Here is a 14,341-nt window from a genome sequence, read left to right as displayed (position 1 = left end):
CCACACAAAGGATTTAATGTAAATATGACCTTATGGGCACCACAATTGCTTTGATATGAGGAATAGTTATGATTATGTCTGTGCTTCCTTAATAAATGCTCTATTTACCACGGGATTGTAATTGAGCCATAGTTAATTGTCCTACACACACATTTTTCGTGAGGGGGCAGCCAGTGTGGCCACTTTAAAGTTCTGAGTGCATAAAAAGGGAAGGGGAGAAACTTCAGAGAGATTTTAACTCCTACACCAAGAAGAAAAAAATCTAAGTTCATATCCAGAGTAAGTTTTTATGCTGAACCTTAGAAGGAAAAATCTTATATTTTTAATCTTCTTCTACTTGAAAATTTACCATCTTCTATGCAAATTCCCTTGTATTTCACAATGTTTTCGTGATAAAGATTCCTCAAGATTTCGATTTCTTTCTTCAGATCAGCGATATGATTCCCACCACTCTCAGGTTTCAGGGACTTTACTGCCACCTGCTCTCCTGTATTATCACCCTCTGGATCGTACCTGCAGAGTTCAACCTTGCCAAAGTGACCCTAATTTTAAAAGAAAAAAGGAAACCATTTTGGACTGTGATCACTAGCCAGATAATGCTTAGTGCAATACTTCAGGCATTTACAATTCAGTTTTTCTCATCATGCTACAGAAAGGGTACATCAAAAAGAGACAGACTGGTGATGCTGCTCCTCTGGGTAACATATTACCAGTGAATTCTGATCACCCTGGGCTAGATTTTGCCCCAAATCCGTGTGTGGAGTGCACCTTCCATGTTTGGCTCTGTCCTTTTTATCCTGAAGGGGTTAGCCTAGATGCCTGTACCCACGCTATCCCTGTCTCTGTGCAGTGGAGGCACCTGTAAATCATCCCCTTCCCCACTCCTCCAGCAGCCCTACAAGCAATTTGCTTAAAAGTGCACACCACCTCTTCTTCCACAAAGACTCCTCTGCACTGAGAGAATTCCTTGGTTGGCAGGCAGCGGGGGCGCCCAAAGGAGCCATGCTGCCAGGGAGCGGTGTCAGCGAGAGAAGGCTCAGTCATATGTCTGCTTCTTCATGTCATGGCCTAAACACGCCACTCTACTTACCTCCCCCAAATCTCGGATTCTTTTCAAAAATCGTTTTTCAAAGAGAGTGGGATCGACCTCTGCGAAAGGCTTCTTCTCAGAGATAATATCAGGATCTAACATGGAAAACAGCATCAACACAGTCCAAGTTAGACAGGCTCCCAGAGTCCCCTTATTCCTTAGGTTTTACTCATATCCAAAGCTCCTGACTCAAGTCTGTCCCTGCTCGTAGTGCACACTTCTTCCCTTGAGTCCCTCCTCCTCCTTGCTGAATGCTAGAAGATTCCTCCCTCCCCTCACTGATTGCTTGCCCACCTCCTGCTCTGCTGCTTGTCTCAATGCCTAGCTCTGCTAAGCTGCTGGGTCCTTGTGAGTTCTTCTCCAAGATTCAGATTTAGACTTAGTTGCCCCATCTACAGAAGGGGATGAGCATTTTGGGTAGCCCCACATCTCCCTTCCAGAGATGAAATAAGGATTAGTTGTTTAGTGTTTGACACAGCACTTGGAACATGAAAAGTGCTAATTAACAGAATAAGGACTAAGGAAGGGGCTTATTCAGTATTGGGGGCAGAGAAGTCCAAAGTAACGTCAAGTTTCCTTTGAAAACATGATGCCCTTTAGCAACCTGGATCAGATCCACAGTTTTCTGTACTTACATCTGTGCCCTGATTAAGATTCCCAAATGACTATAGCCATAGCCTCTAGACTCTAGCCATAGGCCCACATAGCTTGACATACACAATATCAAAACTGGCTGCAATTATTTCAGCTCAGCTTGACTTAACCCACACGCAACATAGAAATTACATAGTCTTTCCACATACCCACAGACATGTTTTATTCCCATTGTTTCAATGATATAAAACTCACACCCTCAACAGTATTACACATAGAATTTCTGCTACCAGTATGTGTTGTCATGGTAAATCTTTGCTAGTACATGAAGTTACACTAAAGTATCCAACTTAGCTAAATAAATCAACCTTCCTTTAATAGCAAACTAAGAAGCAAAATAATTTCTTACTTTGTTCTTCCACTTTATTGATGTCTCTCATAATTGCTCTGAAAAATGGTCTCTGATTGGGATCATAGTGCATACACTGCTTCATCAGATCAGCTAGTTCCTTGCAGGATGGTGTTACCAACATGAAGTGCCCTTCATAGAACCTCTCCTTCTGTACGACAAGACAGAAAACCCAGCATGGATTGTAGACCTTATATTACAGACGCATACTTTAACTCCAGAGCTATCGTAAGACACTTTCCATTACAAATCTGACTTTGATCTTTCTCCCACCCCAGCTTTCACAAAACAGTTCCTTTTCACCAGAAACTCTGCACAGGTGTCTCCTTCCAGGGGAGACTAGTTTCTGTATAGTCTGGGATAGCTCAGAGCAGCCATTTCTGAGAAGGGTTTGGTGTATATCTCCTTTGTGCCACTTGCATCCCTCACAAAAAGCGTTGTCTAGGAACTTAAGGATTTGCTGCCCCCATGATGTATTGGTTAGAAGGCGCATTTTAGGGAGGGGAAAGGAGGATGGTGGAACACGCTGTTGTCAGGGCAGCAAATTCCTTTCAGTAGCTCAGCTCTTCTGCTGAGCTACCTGTTCCTCTCAGGCAGTGGCTAAGGGACCCAGATACGTTCCTTGAACAGTTTAGTAGTTGTTGTGCAGGCTAGGAACTGAAGAGCCTCTTATTTAGAAGAGCAGAACTTCAAGGGAGAAGAATCCCAAATGGAATCTTAGCTGCAGGGATCCCAGCAGTGGTGAGGGAGAACATGGCTTTGGTTTGATTAAAGAATATTAGTGCAACTGAGAAGGATGTGGGAGTCCCAGGCTTGCAGGAGAGGAAGGGGGCAGGGCAGAGGGTGCGCTCCAGAGGTAACTAAATTTCATTGAATCTTTGTCAAGTGCTTTGGGATAAATAGTGTGATTTAAATGTCATATGTGCAACCCTTTGGTGCAGGTGCCTCAAAAGCTCCTGCATTAGCGCTAATCACTTATTACACTGGGTTAAGAAATCCCACCCTCAAAAAGCTGATACAGGGTCAGTAGTCAAGCATTAGTTATTTATCTTTGCTGTCAGGCAAAGCCCAATTCCTAGTTCAGACCTGCTGTATTCTAAGCAGCAGCATCCTCCTTAGCAAACCCACCTGTACTGAATTTTCACATGGGATTTAAATAGCTGGTTGAACAGAAAATATTAAACTACTATCAAGTCTAGTATGGAAACAATAAGTGCCAAAGATGATGCATTTCACACAGCAAGGTAAGACTTATGAAACAGACTTTTACCTCTGCTAATGTCTTATCTTTCAGGGGTGCTTCTCCATTATAGCAGATTTCCCACAGTGTTGTGCCAAAACTCCACTTGTCTGCTGCAACACTTAAATTTTTTGAATCTTCAACACATTCAGGTGCAATCCAAGGGATTCGTTCGACACATTCTTAGATAAAAGACAGTTTACATGATCTGGAGTTAATTTCAACTAAGGGCTAGAAAAACTGCCAAGTTATTCAGCATTCTATTGCACTACAGCAATTTAACAAATAACTAGTTACACGTATCGGATGTGCCCTGAGCCCTTCATAAAACTGGGGTTCCTCTTACATTAGCTCATTAAACCCAATGTTGCTTTTTTACATCTTGTGTGTGTTGTGTGCGCACAGAATGACAAAGGTAACCAAATACACTGAATGTAAGCAACATACCACTTTATTATGTGTATCCACAAAACTATAACTCAAAGCTGTACAGAATGGAAGAGAGAGATACCAGGCTGTCAGCCAGAAGGAACTATCTGGTAAAACAACATTTTCTCTCTTCCTTCCCAACCGCAGTAAAATGAATAATCTGATTTTATACGGTACCTTGTCTGGATAGCACCATTATTGGAATTCCTGGGTCACTCAGTTTAATGAAAGGACCATATTCATGGTCAATTCCCTCTCTTGCTAATAAAATATTTTTCGTGCACACATTTCCATGTACTAACTCTTTATCCTCCTGTATTTAAAAGAGGGTTACAATAAATACAATGATGCAGCCATGCTATGCAAATACCTTTGCTTACATAGCTCAAGAGAGAGATGTAAAGCATCCAGTCTGAGCTCCAACAAGTAGCTTGGGAGAAATGCTCCTGGAGCGGAGGGGCGGGGGGGGAGGGGGAACTGCACACTTATATGCCACTTTCACCCACAGATCTCAATGCACTATATAAAAATGGGCAAGAATCATCATCCCTCTTTCATACGGGATGTAAATGAAGGACAGGGGCATTAAGTGACTTGCCTGAGGTCATACAATGGCAGAGATGGGCACTGTATTAGATTTGACATTAAATAGGCACCCATCTGCTACTCTAGGAGCCTTGGACATTATTTGAAATAATATAATAAAAACAACAAGGAGGTCTGACTTCCACCCCACCCCAGACCACAGATGTTCTTGTGTGTTCTATTGAACAATACCCAGAAAAAGGATTTTCACTGGCAGCTATTGCACACTAATTTTGCGATTTAGACCAAAAAAACCCTACAGGCAGTACTTTTCCGCACTAGCATGCTGCCTACTTACCAAGTAGCTTAATGCACTTGCCAGCTGTTTGGCTACTTTGAATTTCCAAGGAGTTGTGAGAACATCACTTTTCCGGTGCATAAAGAGATCCAGTGGCCCAAATTCAACAAACTCTTCAACCATGATATCTACAAAAATAGAGTCATGCCTTCAGTATGTAGCAACAGTATTATGTCTGAAATAATCCAAAGGGCATAACTGGGTCTTTCATGGAGAGCTACATTTTTGGAGCATCTGCACCATACCACTGTGTCTGTACTAATGCTTTAAATCAGAAGTGAATTCACTGCTTATGAAGGATCCAGATTAACAAAGGGTTCCACTGGCCACATAATAGGTACAGTATATGCACTGGCCCCCTCCTCAACCCTGACCTGGGAGGTAACCTCTACTGGAAGGCAAAACTCCAACGAGTGGGAAGTCAATACCTTGCCTGGTCTCCTGACCCAAGGAAACCATTCTTATAAACACTGTCTGAAGATAAGTGGCATTAGGAGGGGAAACTCTGATATGATACACAGCTGAAGGAAAGGCTCCTCATTCCAATTCTACCACCACTTTGATTATTATTTATTATTTGTACTGCAGTAGCGCCTCAGGCTCCCAGTCATGGACTAGGACCTGTTGTGCTAGGCGCTGAACAAAAAGACCTACCCTTCCCTTAACGGCTTATGTCTTCACTTCGTAAGAGCCACATTGACAGATTTTAAATGAACTCACTTTCTACATCGCGGACACAGACCCCGTGAAGGAAGACGATGTGTTTGTGGGAAATTTGCCTCATCATGCTTGCTGTCTCAAAAAACGCCTGTTAGAAAGTGAAACAGTAAAAGTAAATACCAGCATTTCAGTGGCTATCCTAAAGTAAGGCATGTAAGGAAACAACTGAATGTGACATAACAATATTATAAAGTTCAGGAAAGACCAATGTGACTCCTGTAACATGCAGGATCAACAACACATTAAAGTGCTACATAAACACCACTGCAGAGAAGGTGCAATAGAAGTGCTGTTGTTTAAACTTTATATACCATGCCAACTCTTTAGCCAAGGTTTTCAAAGCATCTTATTCAACATTAAGCCTCGCCATCCTCCTGTATAGTAGCAGCTCCTCTTCACAAGGAGTAAACTGAGGCACAGAGAGGTTAAGTGACTTACATGCGGCTATATGGTGTATCAGTGTCAGAGGTACTGATAGACTCTAGCATCCTGACTCCAAGCCTACTGCATGCAGGACCAGGGCGTAATCTAGTAGTTACAACAAGTGCTTATCCCTGTGTATAGCCCACTGAACTCAGGGACTGCTGACTTCAGAAGTTACTTGCATGTGGGATCAGGGCCTGGATTTGTGACTCATCTGAAAAAACTGACTCCTGACTAAGTTAGATTGATCTTGTCAGGTGCATGAGTATTGCCAGGGAATGTTAGGTAGCATCTTGCATGCAAAATGCTAGCCTTAACTTTTCAACTTCCTCAGTTTTGTATGAAAACTAATGTTATTTAAATAATGAACATCTGAAAATGAATAAGGTGGCATTGGCTACTTGTTTGTATACTATGAACTGAAAAGAGAAAGAACTTGCCAAAGAAATGTCTCTATGACTGGGGTCCAAGACTTTGAGGAGGACTTTCTTCTCTTTTTCATCCTGGTACCCTTCAGTCTCATCTTCCTTATAATTAAGAATCCCAGAGTAAATCTGTGTTCTTGTTCCTCTTCCAAGGTGTTCATCCTAAAACATAATGTATAACCGGCATTTTCAAACCAAGGCATCAAAGAAACTGGTGTAGAGCTACAAAAATACTTAATACAAGTCCTTGCAACCACTCAGAATTCCCTATTCCACTTGCTTTAGTAATTTTCATATTTCACCATCAGCAGTCTATCACCAAAGAGAAACTAGTAACATTTTACAGTAAGTGCCAGCTCATTATTTCTCCTTTTGGTATTCTCTGAAAATGGTATTTTTTATCATGCTGAACTCATTTAGTATTAATAGGATGTCAGATAGTAGAGTTACATTAATACCAAACAAGTCCAGCATGATTTAATGTTATTAGAATGAATGTCAAATGAATTAATGATGACTGGCCTCTTATTTACAACAGGATGACATTGATGTGTTACTTTAAAGTGTTACCAAAAAATTACAGCAAGTAGTATTTCAATGGAACTCACTGTCAGGGATATTAGAAAAAACAAATGACATTTCCCCTCAAATTAACAGAGGATTCTCCTTGGTTCTTTTGCAGGGAGTATGTATGTATGTGCTGATTATTAACCTATATATATAAAGAAGTGAGTCTCAGAGCCCAGGTCAACAGAGCGCAAACACCGTGAGCCCAAATATATGGCTACAAACAGCACTGCAGATGTTCCTTCTCCAGCGGGAGTCCAGGCAGGAACAACTACACTGCTACAGTAACTCCTCACTTAACATTGTCCTGGTTAATGTTGTTACATTGCTGATCAATTAGGGAACATGCTCATTTAAAGTTGCGCAATGCTCCCTTATAACGTTGTTTGGCAGCCATTTGCTTTGTCCACTGCTTGCAGAAAGAGCAACCCGTTGGAGCTAGTTGGTGGGGCTTGGAACCAGGGTGGACCGGCAGCACCCTATCAGCTCCCCTAAGTTCCCTGTGCGGCAGCTGCCCTGCAGGCTATCAATTGCCAGGCAGTTCAGCTGTCCCTCCCCACACTGCCATGTGCTGCTCCTGCCCTCTGCCTTGGAGCTACTCCCAGGAGCCTTCTGCTTGCTGTGCGTGGGGGGGAGGGGGAGAAAGAGAAAGAGAAGAGTGGTGCTAATGTCAGCGTGTCCCCCGCTCCTGCCCCCCATCTCACAGAGCAGTTGGGGATGGGGGGGACGACACACAGGGCTCAGGACGGAGGGAGCTTGCTGGCAGGAGCTGCTGTCTCAACTTGCTGATCTACTTAAAAGGGCAATGTACTTAGAGTGGCGTCAGCGTACTTAAAGGGGCAATGCACCTCTGTCTCTTTCACACACAGGGTGTGTGTCTCAGTCTCTCTCTGCCGTGCTGTCTCCCCTCCCTCCATTTGTGCTGCCTTGTAGAGTGTCAGGCTACATTAACAATGTGTAAATTCTTGAGGGCTCAGCTGAGTGCTAGTTCATCGTTTAGCAGTAAGGCATTCCCTGGGAAATATCCCACCCTCTTCCACCCTCTGACTTCATCACCTCAACCAAGCTTCACAATCATCATTGCTGTGCAGTATTAAATTATTTGTTTAAAAACTTATACTGTGTGTGTGTGTGTGTGTGTGCGCGTGCGTGCGTGTATATATATATAAAATATAGTCTTTTGTCTGGCGAAAAAACTTTCCCTGAAACCTAACTCCTGCTATTTACATTAATTCTTATGGGAAATTTGGATTCGCTTAACATCGTTTCACTTAAAGTAGAATTTTTCAGGACCGTAACTACAACGTTAAGTGAAGAGTTACTGTATTTGTTGACCCAAGCTCTGACACTTGCTGCTGCAGGGTTTTTTTGGTAGTATAGACATAGCTTTATAGTCACTTAAATCCCATTGACTTTCAGACAGACATATGCTCCTAAATCCCTCAGTCACTTCTGAAAATGGGACTTAAGCTCCTAAATCACTTAGGTTCCTCGTTTCCTACTGGGCAAGATCTCAGTCTTTAGTACAGTTTTTCTCTACTGAATCAAGCCTTTAAAAATATAAGACCTTTACAAAACAAAGTGGGTTAGGGTGTATGGGTGATAAAATTAAGATTCCCAAAACCAGTCTAGGAAATGTGTTTTTCCTTCCTGATGGAAAAACATGTACATGGGGTACTTCCTTCCTGCTATGCAAGTGCATATAACCCATCATTGCTAAAACACTTGAGTTCACATTGGGTGGCTTAATAGCTCTTTTAAAGTAATAATGATTTTTTTAAAGCCTCTTTTGGGGGAGGGGAGACTATCATTGTTGAGATTTCATGTTATGAAGGCTGTTCGTTCTTGTTCGGTTATACTAGGCAACTGAAAAGATCAGCAAAGCAAATTGATATTCAGCAGCTACTTACCTGCTTAACTTCTTCTTTAAGAATTCGATGAAAACTCAATTGACCTAGAGGGCAAACCGGATGCCATTCCTGGCCTTTCTTTGTTGCCACTAACAAGTTAGAGATTTCTGGAAAGAGAGAAAACACACTTTGCTGTAGTTGATTTTTTAATCATAAATTAGCAACTCCTTACTTCTAATAGTTCATCCAATAATGGAGTTTTATCTTCCATACGCTAACTGCAAGCTAATATTCCAAGATAGTTTAAAGGAAAAACCATAAAATGTGATTATCTGGTCAGGTAACTTCTCCTAGCATCTAACTATCATTTGGAAGAGAATCCAATAAAAACACCCATTTTTTAATCTCCCCATTGTAACATTAGCGAGTGGTGCTCTGTACAGCACCACAAAAATTGCCAGTACTTACCGCACTGAAAAATATACAGGACACAAATGCGCCTCTTAAGCACTGGCCTGCTTTGGGGTTACTGCAACTCCACAATGCCTCAAGCAGAGTGCTGGAAAGCAATGTACACAGGGTTTCCTGGTGCTCCCTGCATGCCCTCTGGGCCACCCATCAAGAGGGTATAACCTGCACACCATTCTGAGGGCAGCCAGATCAGCTGGCCTGTGTGGAGATGGTAAGAAAGCCCTTCTCCTTTCCAATCAGAATTGCTTGCACTTCAGGGGGTGCTAGCAGTCCCAGTGCCCAGAGTGCAAAAACTATCACTTCACCTTGGAAGTGGGTGGAGGGGCTCAGAATAAAGGCTCAGTGCACCCTCACCCTCCCTTGTGTATCTGTACAGAGAAAATCTACAATCCGATCCATAAGTTGCACATGCATATTTGGTTGTTTTGCGTGCTACAGCAGCAGTTAGTTAAAGGTATGCAAGTACAAAACACTGTTTGGGCTTCAGATGCATGTGTGTCCTTTCTCTTTGCCATTACAGGGAGTAGAACATGTCTTTCAAGGTCAGATTATGACTCTGCATACTTACAATACTTTAGGAAGGTTATACAGAGCTAAGACTGAAAAATTCTTTTCATTTCACACCAAAATTTCTTTACAAACCTCAGATTTTTTTTTTTATTTTTAAAAAGGCAAACTGGAAGGGTAGAAACAGAACAGTGAACCTTCAGGACCTTGCAACAAGAGTCCCCATCAAGGTCCAAAGACAAATTTACACTCACATAAACAGATGCAATTCTGATGAAGTCAGTGGGGGTCTTGGGTGAGCAGGACATACAAGTTTACCCTCCTATAATATTATAATTACTACAACTGCAGAAAGTATCTCAAGAATTTAGGCTGTTTAAAGTGTAATTGCATTAATCCCCCAGTGCTCCAGACAATTAATATTGTTACTTTAGTTCAGGGGTGGCCAACGTGTGGCTCCGGAGCCACCTGCGGCTCTTCAGAAGTGACTATGCGGCTCCTTGTCTAGGCACCGACTCCGGGGCTGGAGCTACAGGGGCCAACTTTCCAATATGCCAGAGGGTGCTCACTGCTCAACCCCTGGCTCTGCACAGGCCCTGCCCCCACTGCACCCCTTCCCGCACCCTCCCCATAGCCTTCATGCCCTTTCTCCCCCCCCCCCCGCCCCCAGCCTCCGGCATGTCACAAAACAGCTGATCAGGAAGTGTGGGGATGGAGGGTGAGGTGCTGATCAGCAGGACCGCTGGTGGGTGGGAGGCGCTGTGAGCGGGGCAGGGAAGGGAGCTGCAGATGTATTACTGTAGCTCTTCGGCGAAGTACATTGGTAAATTCTGACTCCTTCTCAGGCTCAGGTTGGCCACCCCTGGCTTTAGTTTCTGAAGCACTGTCAATGTTGTTACATAAGCAGGGCAACATGCCTCTCATATGTACAAATTATATTTGTCTAAACTTTTCACAAACTAAAAAGATAACTACTTTATCTCAGTTATTCCCCTTATTCTAACAGGAAACCATTATCTGATCAACAGGACCACACCACGTCCTTCCTCTTTCATAAAGTTCAGCTACAAGTAATTTGTACACTTTTTATAAAGTGACTTTAATGAAATTCACAACACACTGCGCAAAGTTCCGCTCTACTCCCATAACCAATTTTAAAGCAAGGTCTGAAGTCCTTGCTCAGACAAAATTCCCAATGACTTCAAAGTGTGTTCTATCTGAGTAATGGCTTCAGGATCAACCCCTTTGTTTCTCTCTTTTAATTATTATTATGATTATTATTTATTATTAAACACTTGACCTCAAGAGCAAGTGATATTTAAAAAAAAGGTTGTAAACATGACATTCCGCCCTGCATGCTTTCTTTGGTAGAACAAAGAACACAGTGGATGGCAGCACCCCTGGTTGGTGCATATGTCTTTTACTGGGGGTGGGAGAAGCCAGTAAATGACTACTGCTTACATTTTACAATATTAAGAGGTATTTAAACACATGACTCATTATGAGTCATGTGTGAGATTTTTTCTAAAAACCTCTAAGAGCTATATTAAAATTAGTATTCTACTGTTGATACTACAGGGCTGGTTATTTACGTGCTGAAGGCAATGTGCTACTTACTTTTAAAACTGTGCACAAATTATGCTAGCAATTAGCAACAGCCCTTGAGCATCCTGTGCTGAGATCACACAGTTCTCAAAAAATAATTTGTTCATCGTACTTGCAGTACTATGAAGTACTTAGTCTTTTTTATTAAAAACGGCTTTTCCCCCCTGAAACAAGTAGGATATTTTTAAATTTATTTTTAAATCTGTCAAAAATTAATTTAAAAACAGAACAAAATGCAAAGTCCCTCTGTGATCAGAAATGCCTTCAGCTTCTCTAGAACAAAGTCTGAAGAGAGAGTCGCTACCTTTTGGTTTTGGCTGGCAGCATCTCTTCAGTGTAAAGCTTATGTTGTCCGTTCTAAGGGTCTGTCCCTTCAAGTGATCCATCAGTTCTTTTAAAGATGGGAAAAACTTATTTGAGCCATGAAGGAAGCAACCGTCTTTTGTCACCTCGATCTGGAAGTTCTTGTACTGGATCGACTCATTTAACCTTTGCTATTTTAGGGGGGAAAAAGGCAAAATGTTAATCAGAAAAATGAAACAATAGGTTACAGGAGCTGACAAGCACATCTGGGGCCAAATTCATCCCTGATGAGAGCCCAAAGAAGCCAGTGAAATTAAACCAGGGATCAATTTAGCACCATAAATCTACCCATGCCAACTTAAAGCCTCTGCTTTTAAAGTGGCATATACTAAAAATATAATGGGTCCAATTTCCCCAGTCCTTAATGGAGTAAAATTCCTAATAGTGTCAATTAAGGGCAGCAGAATTTGGACTTATGTCTCAAAATATAAATCTTTCCTAAAATAACTTTAAATGCACAAATGATGGTTCGACTTGCTATAATGCAGGATAGACTGTTCCAGATGCTGAGGGGAAAAGCCCGTTTAAACCTCAAACCTGAATAAGTTCTCCAGTTGCAGTCCATATCCTGGGAGTACATTTTCAATTGTAGGTACCTATGACCTGTGGCTTTGTAATTTTACCCCCCCACCACCATCTTTTAGCCTGAACTGCTACATACTAGATCTCTGGGTGTGATTCTTCTTCAAGTCTCTACAGTATTTGTACATTTGCAATAAGGTTCTCCTAGTTTTCCAAGACAAACTTCACATAGTGCCTCAACTTCCTCATCTGTACAAGGGAAATAATGATCACCCACTTCTGTAAAATGGGCTGCTATACAAAAGCTGTATGCAGTGTTGTAGCCATGTTGGTCCCAGAGAGACCAGGTGGGCGAGGTAATATATTTATCTTTTTCTGTTGGTGAGAGAGACAAGCTTTCACGCTTACACAGAGTTCTTCTTCAGGGCCAGGGAAGGGTGGGGGGGGGAAGGGGAATGGTATGGGATTACAGACTGTTGTAATAAGCATAAAAAGCATAAATCCAGCATTTCTATTCAGTCCATGATCTTTAGTGTCTAGCAAAGTTATGAATTTAAGCTCCGAGGCTCATCTTTTGCAGATGTTGCACAGGTTGCATTTAAGGATGAGGACTGAGAGGTCAGCTATAGAGTGATTGCTTTGTAAAATGTGTTCGCCCACAGGTGATAGGGTGTTTTTGTCTTTTATCATTTTTCTATATGAGTTCGTTTGAGAGCATAGTTATTGTCTGGTTTCATCCACATGGTCGTTATTGGGGCATTTAATGCACTGGATGAGGTACACCACATGTTGTGATTGGCACATGTAGGACTCATGCATCTTGAAAGGTGTGTTGTGGGGAGTGTTCATCACTGCAGCACTAGACATACGTCTACGGGTTTTGCATCTGTTGTTCTGGCGAAGTCTAGTGCTGCTTTGAGTTGGTGTGTCCTGGTCTGTGGGGACCCTGCTTCTGATGATGAGCTTGGAGATGTTGGGGGAGTTGTTTGAAGGCTAGAAGAGAGGGGTCAGGAAAGATTTCTTTCAGGATGCGATCCCCACTGAGTATGGGTTGTAATTGTTTGATGATACCTTGTATGGGTTTCAGTGAGGGATGGTAGATGATGACTAGGGGTGTGCGGTTGAAGAGGGTTTTATTTTTGTACTGAAGAAGGTTCTCTCAGTGTATTTGGAGTATCCATGATGCGATCTATTTCTCTGGTGTCCCTGTTTGGTGAAGGCAGTTTTAAGTGTGTTAAAGTGTATATCCCACACTTTCTCCTCAGAGCACATTCTGAGGTATCTGAATGCCTGGCTGAAGATAACATATTTCTTGGTATGTTTTGGGGTGGTTACTGAACCTGTGAAAGTAGGTGTGCTGATCCGTGGGTTTTTTGTATATAGCTGTCTATAGGTTTCTATTCTTGAAGCTGATCATGGTCTTCAGGAAGGAGCTGCTAGCGTAGGAGTGTTCTAGAGAGTTTAATGGATGGGTGGTGATTGTTGAAGTTATGGTGGAAATCTAAGGGAGTTTAGCTTGTCTGTCCAGAGGATGAAAATATCCTCAATGTATCTCAGGTTTATAATTGGTTTCATGGTGCATGTGTCCAGAAATTCTTCTTCAAGGTAGCCCATGGGGTTGGTATATCGGGGAGCCATCCTTATATCCATGGCTGTTACTATGGTTTGGACAAAGTGTTTATTGTGGAATGTAAAACTTTTGTGGGAATTTTACATAATTTTACCTTCCTTGCATCTATTATATCTTGCAGTCCTACTTTCAGGAGTTACTCACTGATGCCCTTACCTCTCCTACAGCCCATTAGTTTTTGCTATTTCTGTTACCTATGGGTGTGCCCTCTGCTGCAGCTTTCCTTATTCCCATCTGAAGATAAACCCTGCCGAAGAGAGCACTGTATGTATATCTGCTTGTCCCATTCAATCCCCCATATGTACCCCACTTCGTTATTTTATATTATGGAATTCCATTTGCCATTTTCCTCCCAATTCCCTACATAGCTCAAATTCTTGAGTAGTTTTGGAAAGTACCTCCTAATTTGGTTCTTTTAAGTGGTCCATCCAGCCACTTACTCACATGGTCCTAATCACTGCAGCATCTGAGCACCATCATCTCCTACATATACTACCATTCCTTTCTGTAGTTCATTTTAACAACTCTGGACCAATTCTGCTTTCAGATCCATCGACGCAATTGCCACTGAAGTCAGTAGGAGTTGTACATGCATAGCTTGGGGCCACATTCT

The 14,341-nt window shown here is 42.2% G+C and overlaps 1 protein-coding gene across 4 annotated transcripts in view; it reads right to left on the bottom strand.

The window, feature by feature from the left end:
- Nucleotides 1-14,341, bottom strand: part of JAK1 (Janus kinase 1) — a 101,882-nt gene that overhangs the window by 5,425 nt on the left and 82,116 nt on the right. For all 4 annotated transcript variants that reach the window (XM_073357433.1, XM_073357434.1, XM_073357437.1 and 1 more), the window contains 10 exons: nt 11,518-11,707; nt 8,691-8,797; nt 6,229-6,375; nt 5,366-5,453; nt 4,646-4,773; nt 3,940-4,075; nt 3,364-3,515; nt 2,094-2,244; nt 1,091-1,185; nt 350-542 (listed from right to left, as the gene is read on the bottom strand). In XM_073357433.1, coding sequence (XP_073213534.1) covers nt 350-542; nt 1,091-1,185; nt 2,094-2,244; nt 3,364-3,515; nt 3,940-4,075; nt 4,646-4,773; nt 5,366-5,453; nt 6,229-6,375; nt 8,691-8,797; nt 11,518-11,707 — 1,387 coding nt within the window. The remainder of the gene's footprint in view (nt 1-349; nt 543-1,090; nt 1,186-2,093; nt 2,245-3,363; nt 3,516-3,939; nt 4,076-4,645; nt 4,774-5,365; nt 5,454-6,228; nt 6,376-8,690; nt 8,798-11,517; nt 11,708-14,341) is intronic.

Source organism: Lepidochelys kempii, chromosome 8 (genome assembly GCF_965140265.1).
Source record: "Lepidochelys kempii isolate rLepKem1 chromosome 8, rLepKem1.hap2, whole genome shotgun sequence".
Lineage (NCBI taxonomy): Eukaryota > Metazoa > Chordata > Testudines > Cheloniidae > Lepidochelys > Lepidochelys kempii.
This window is presented reverse-complemented; position numbering and strand designations above follow the sequence as displayed.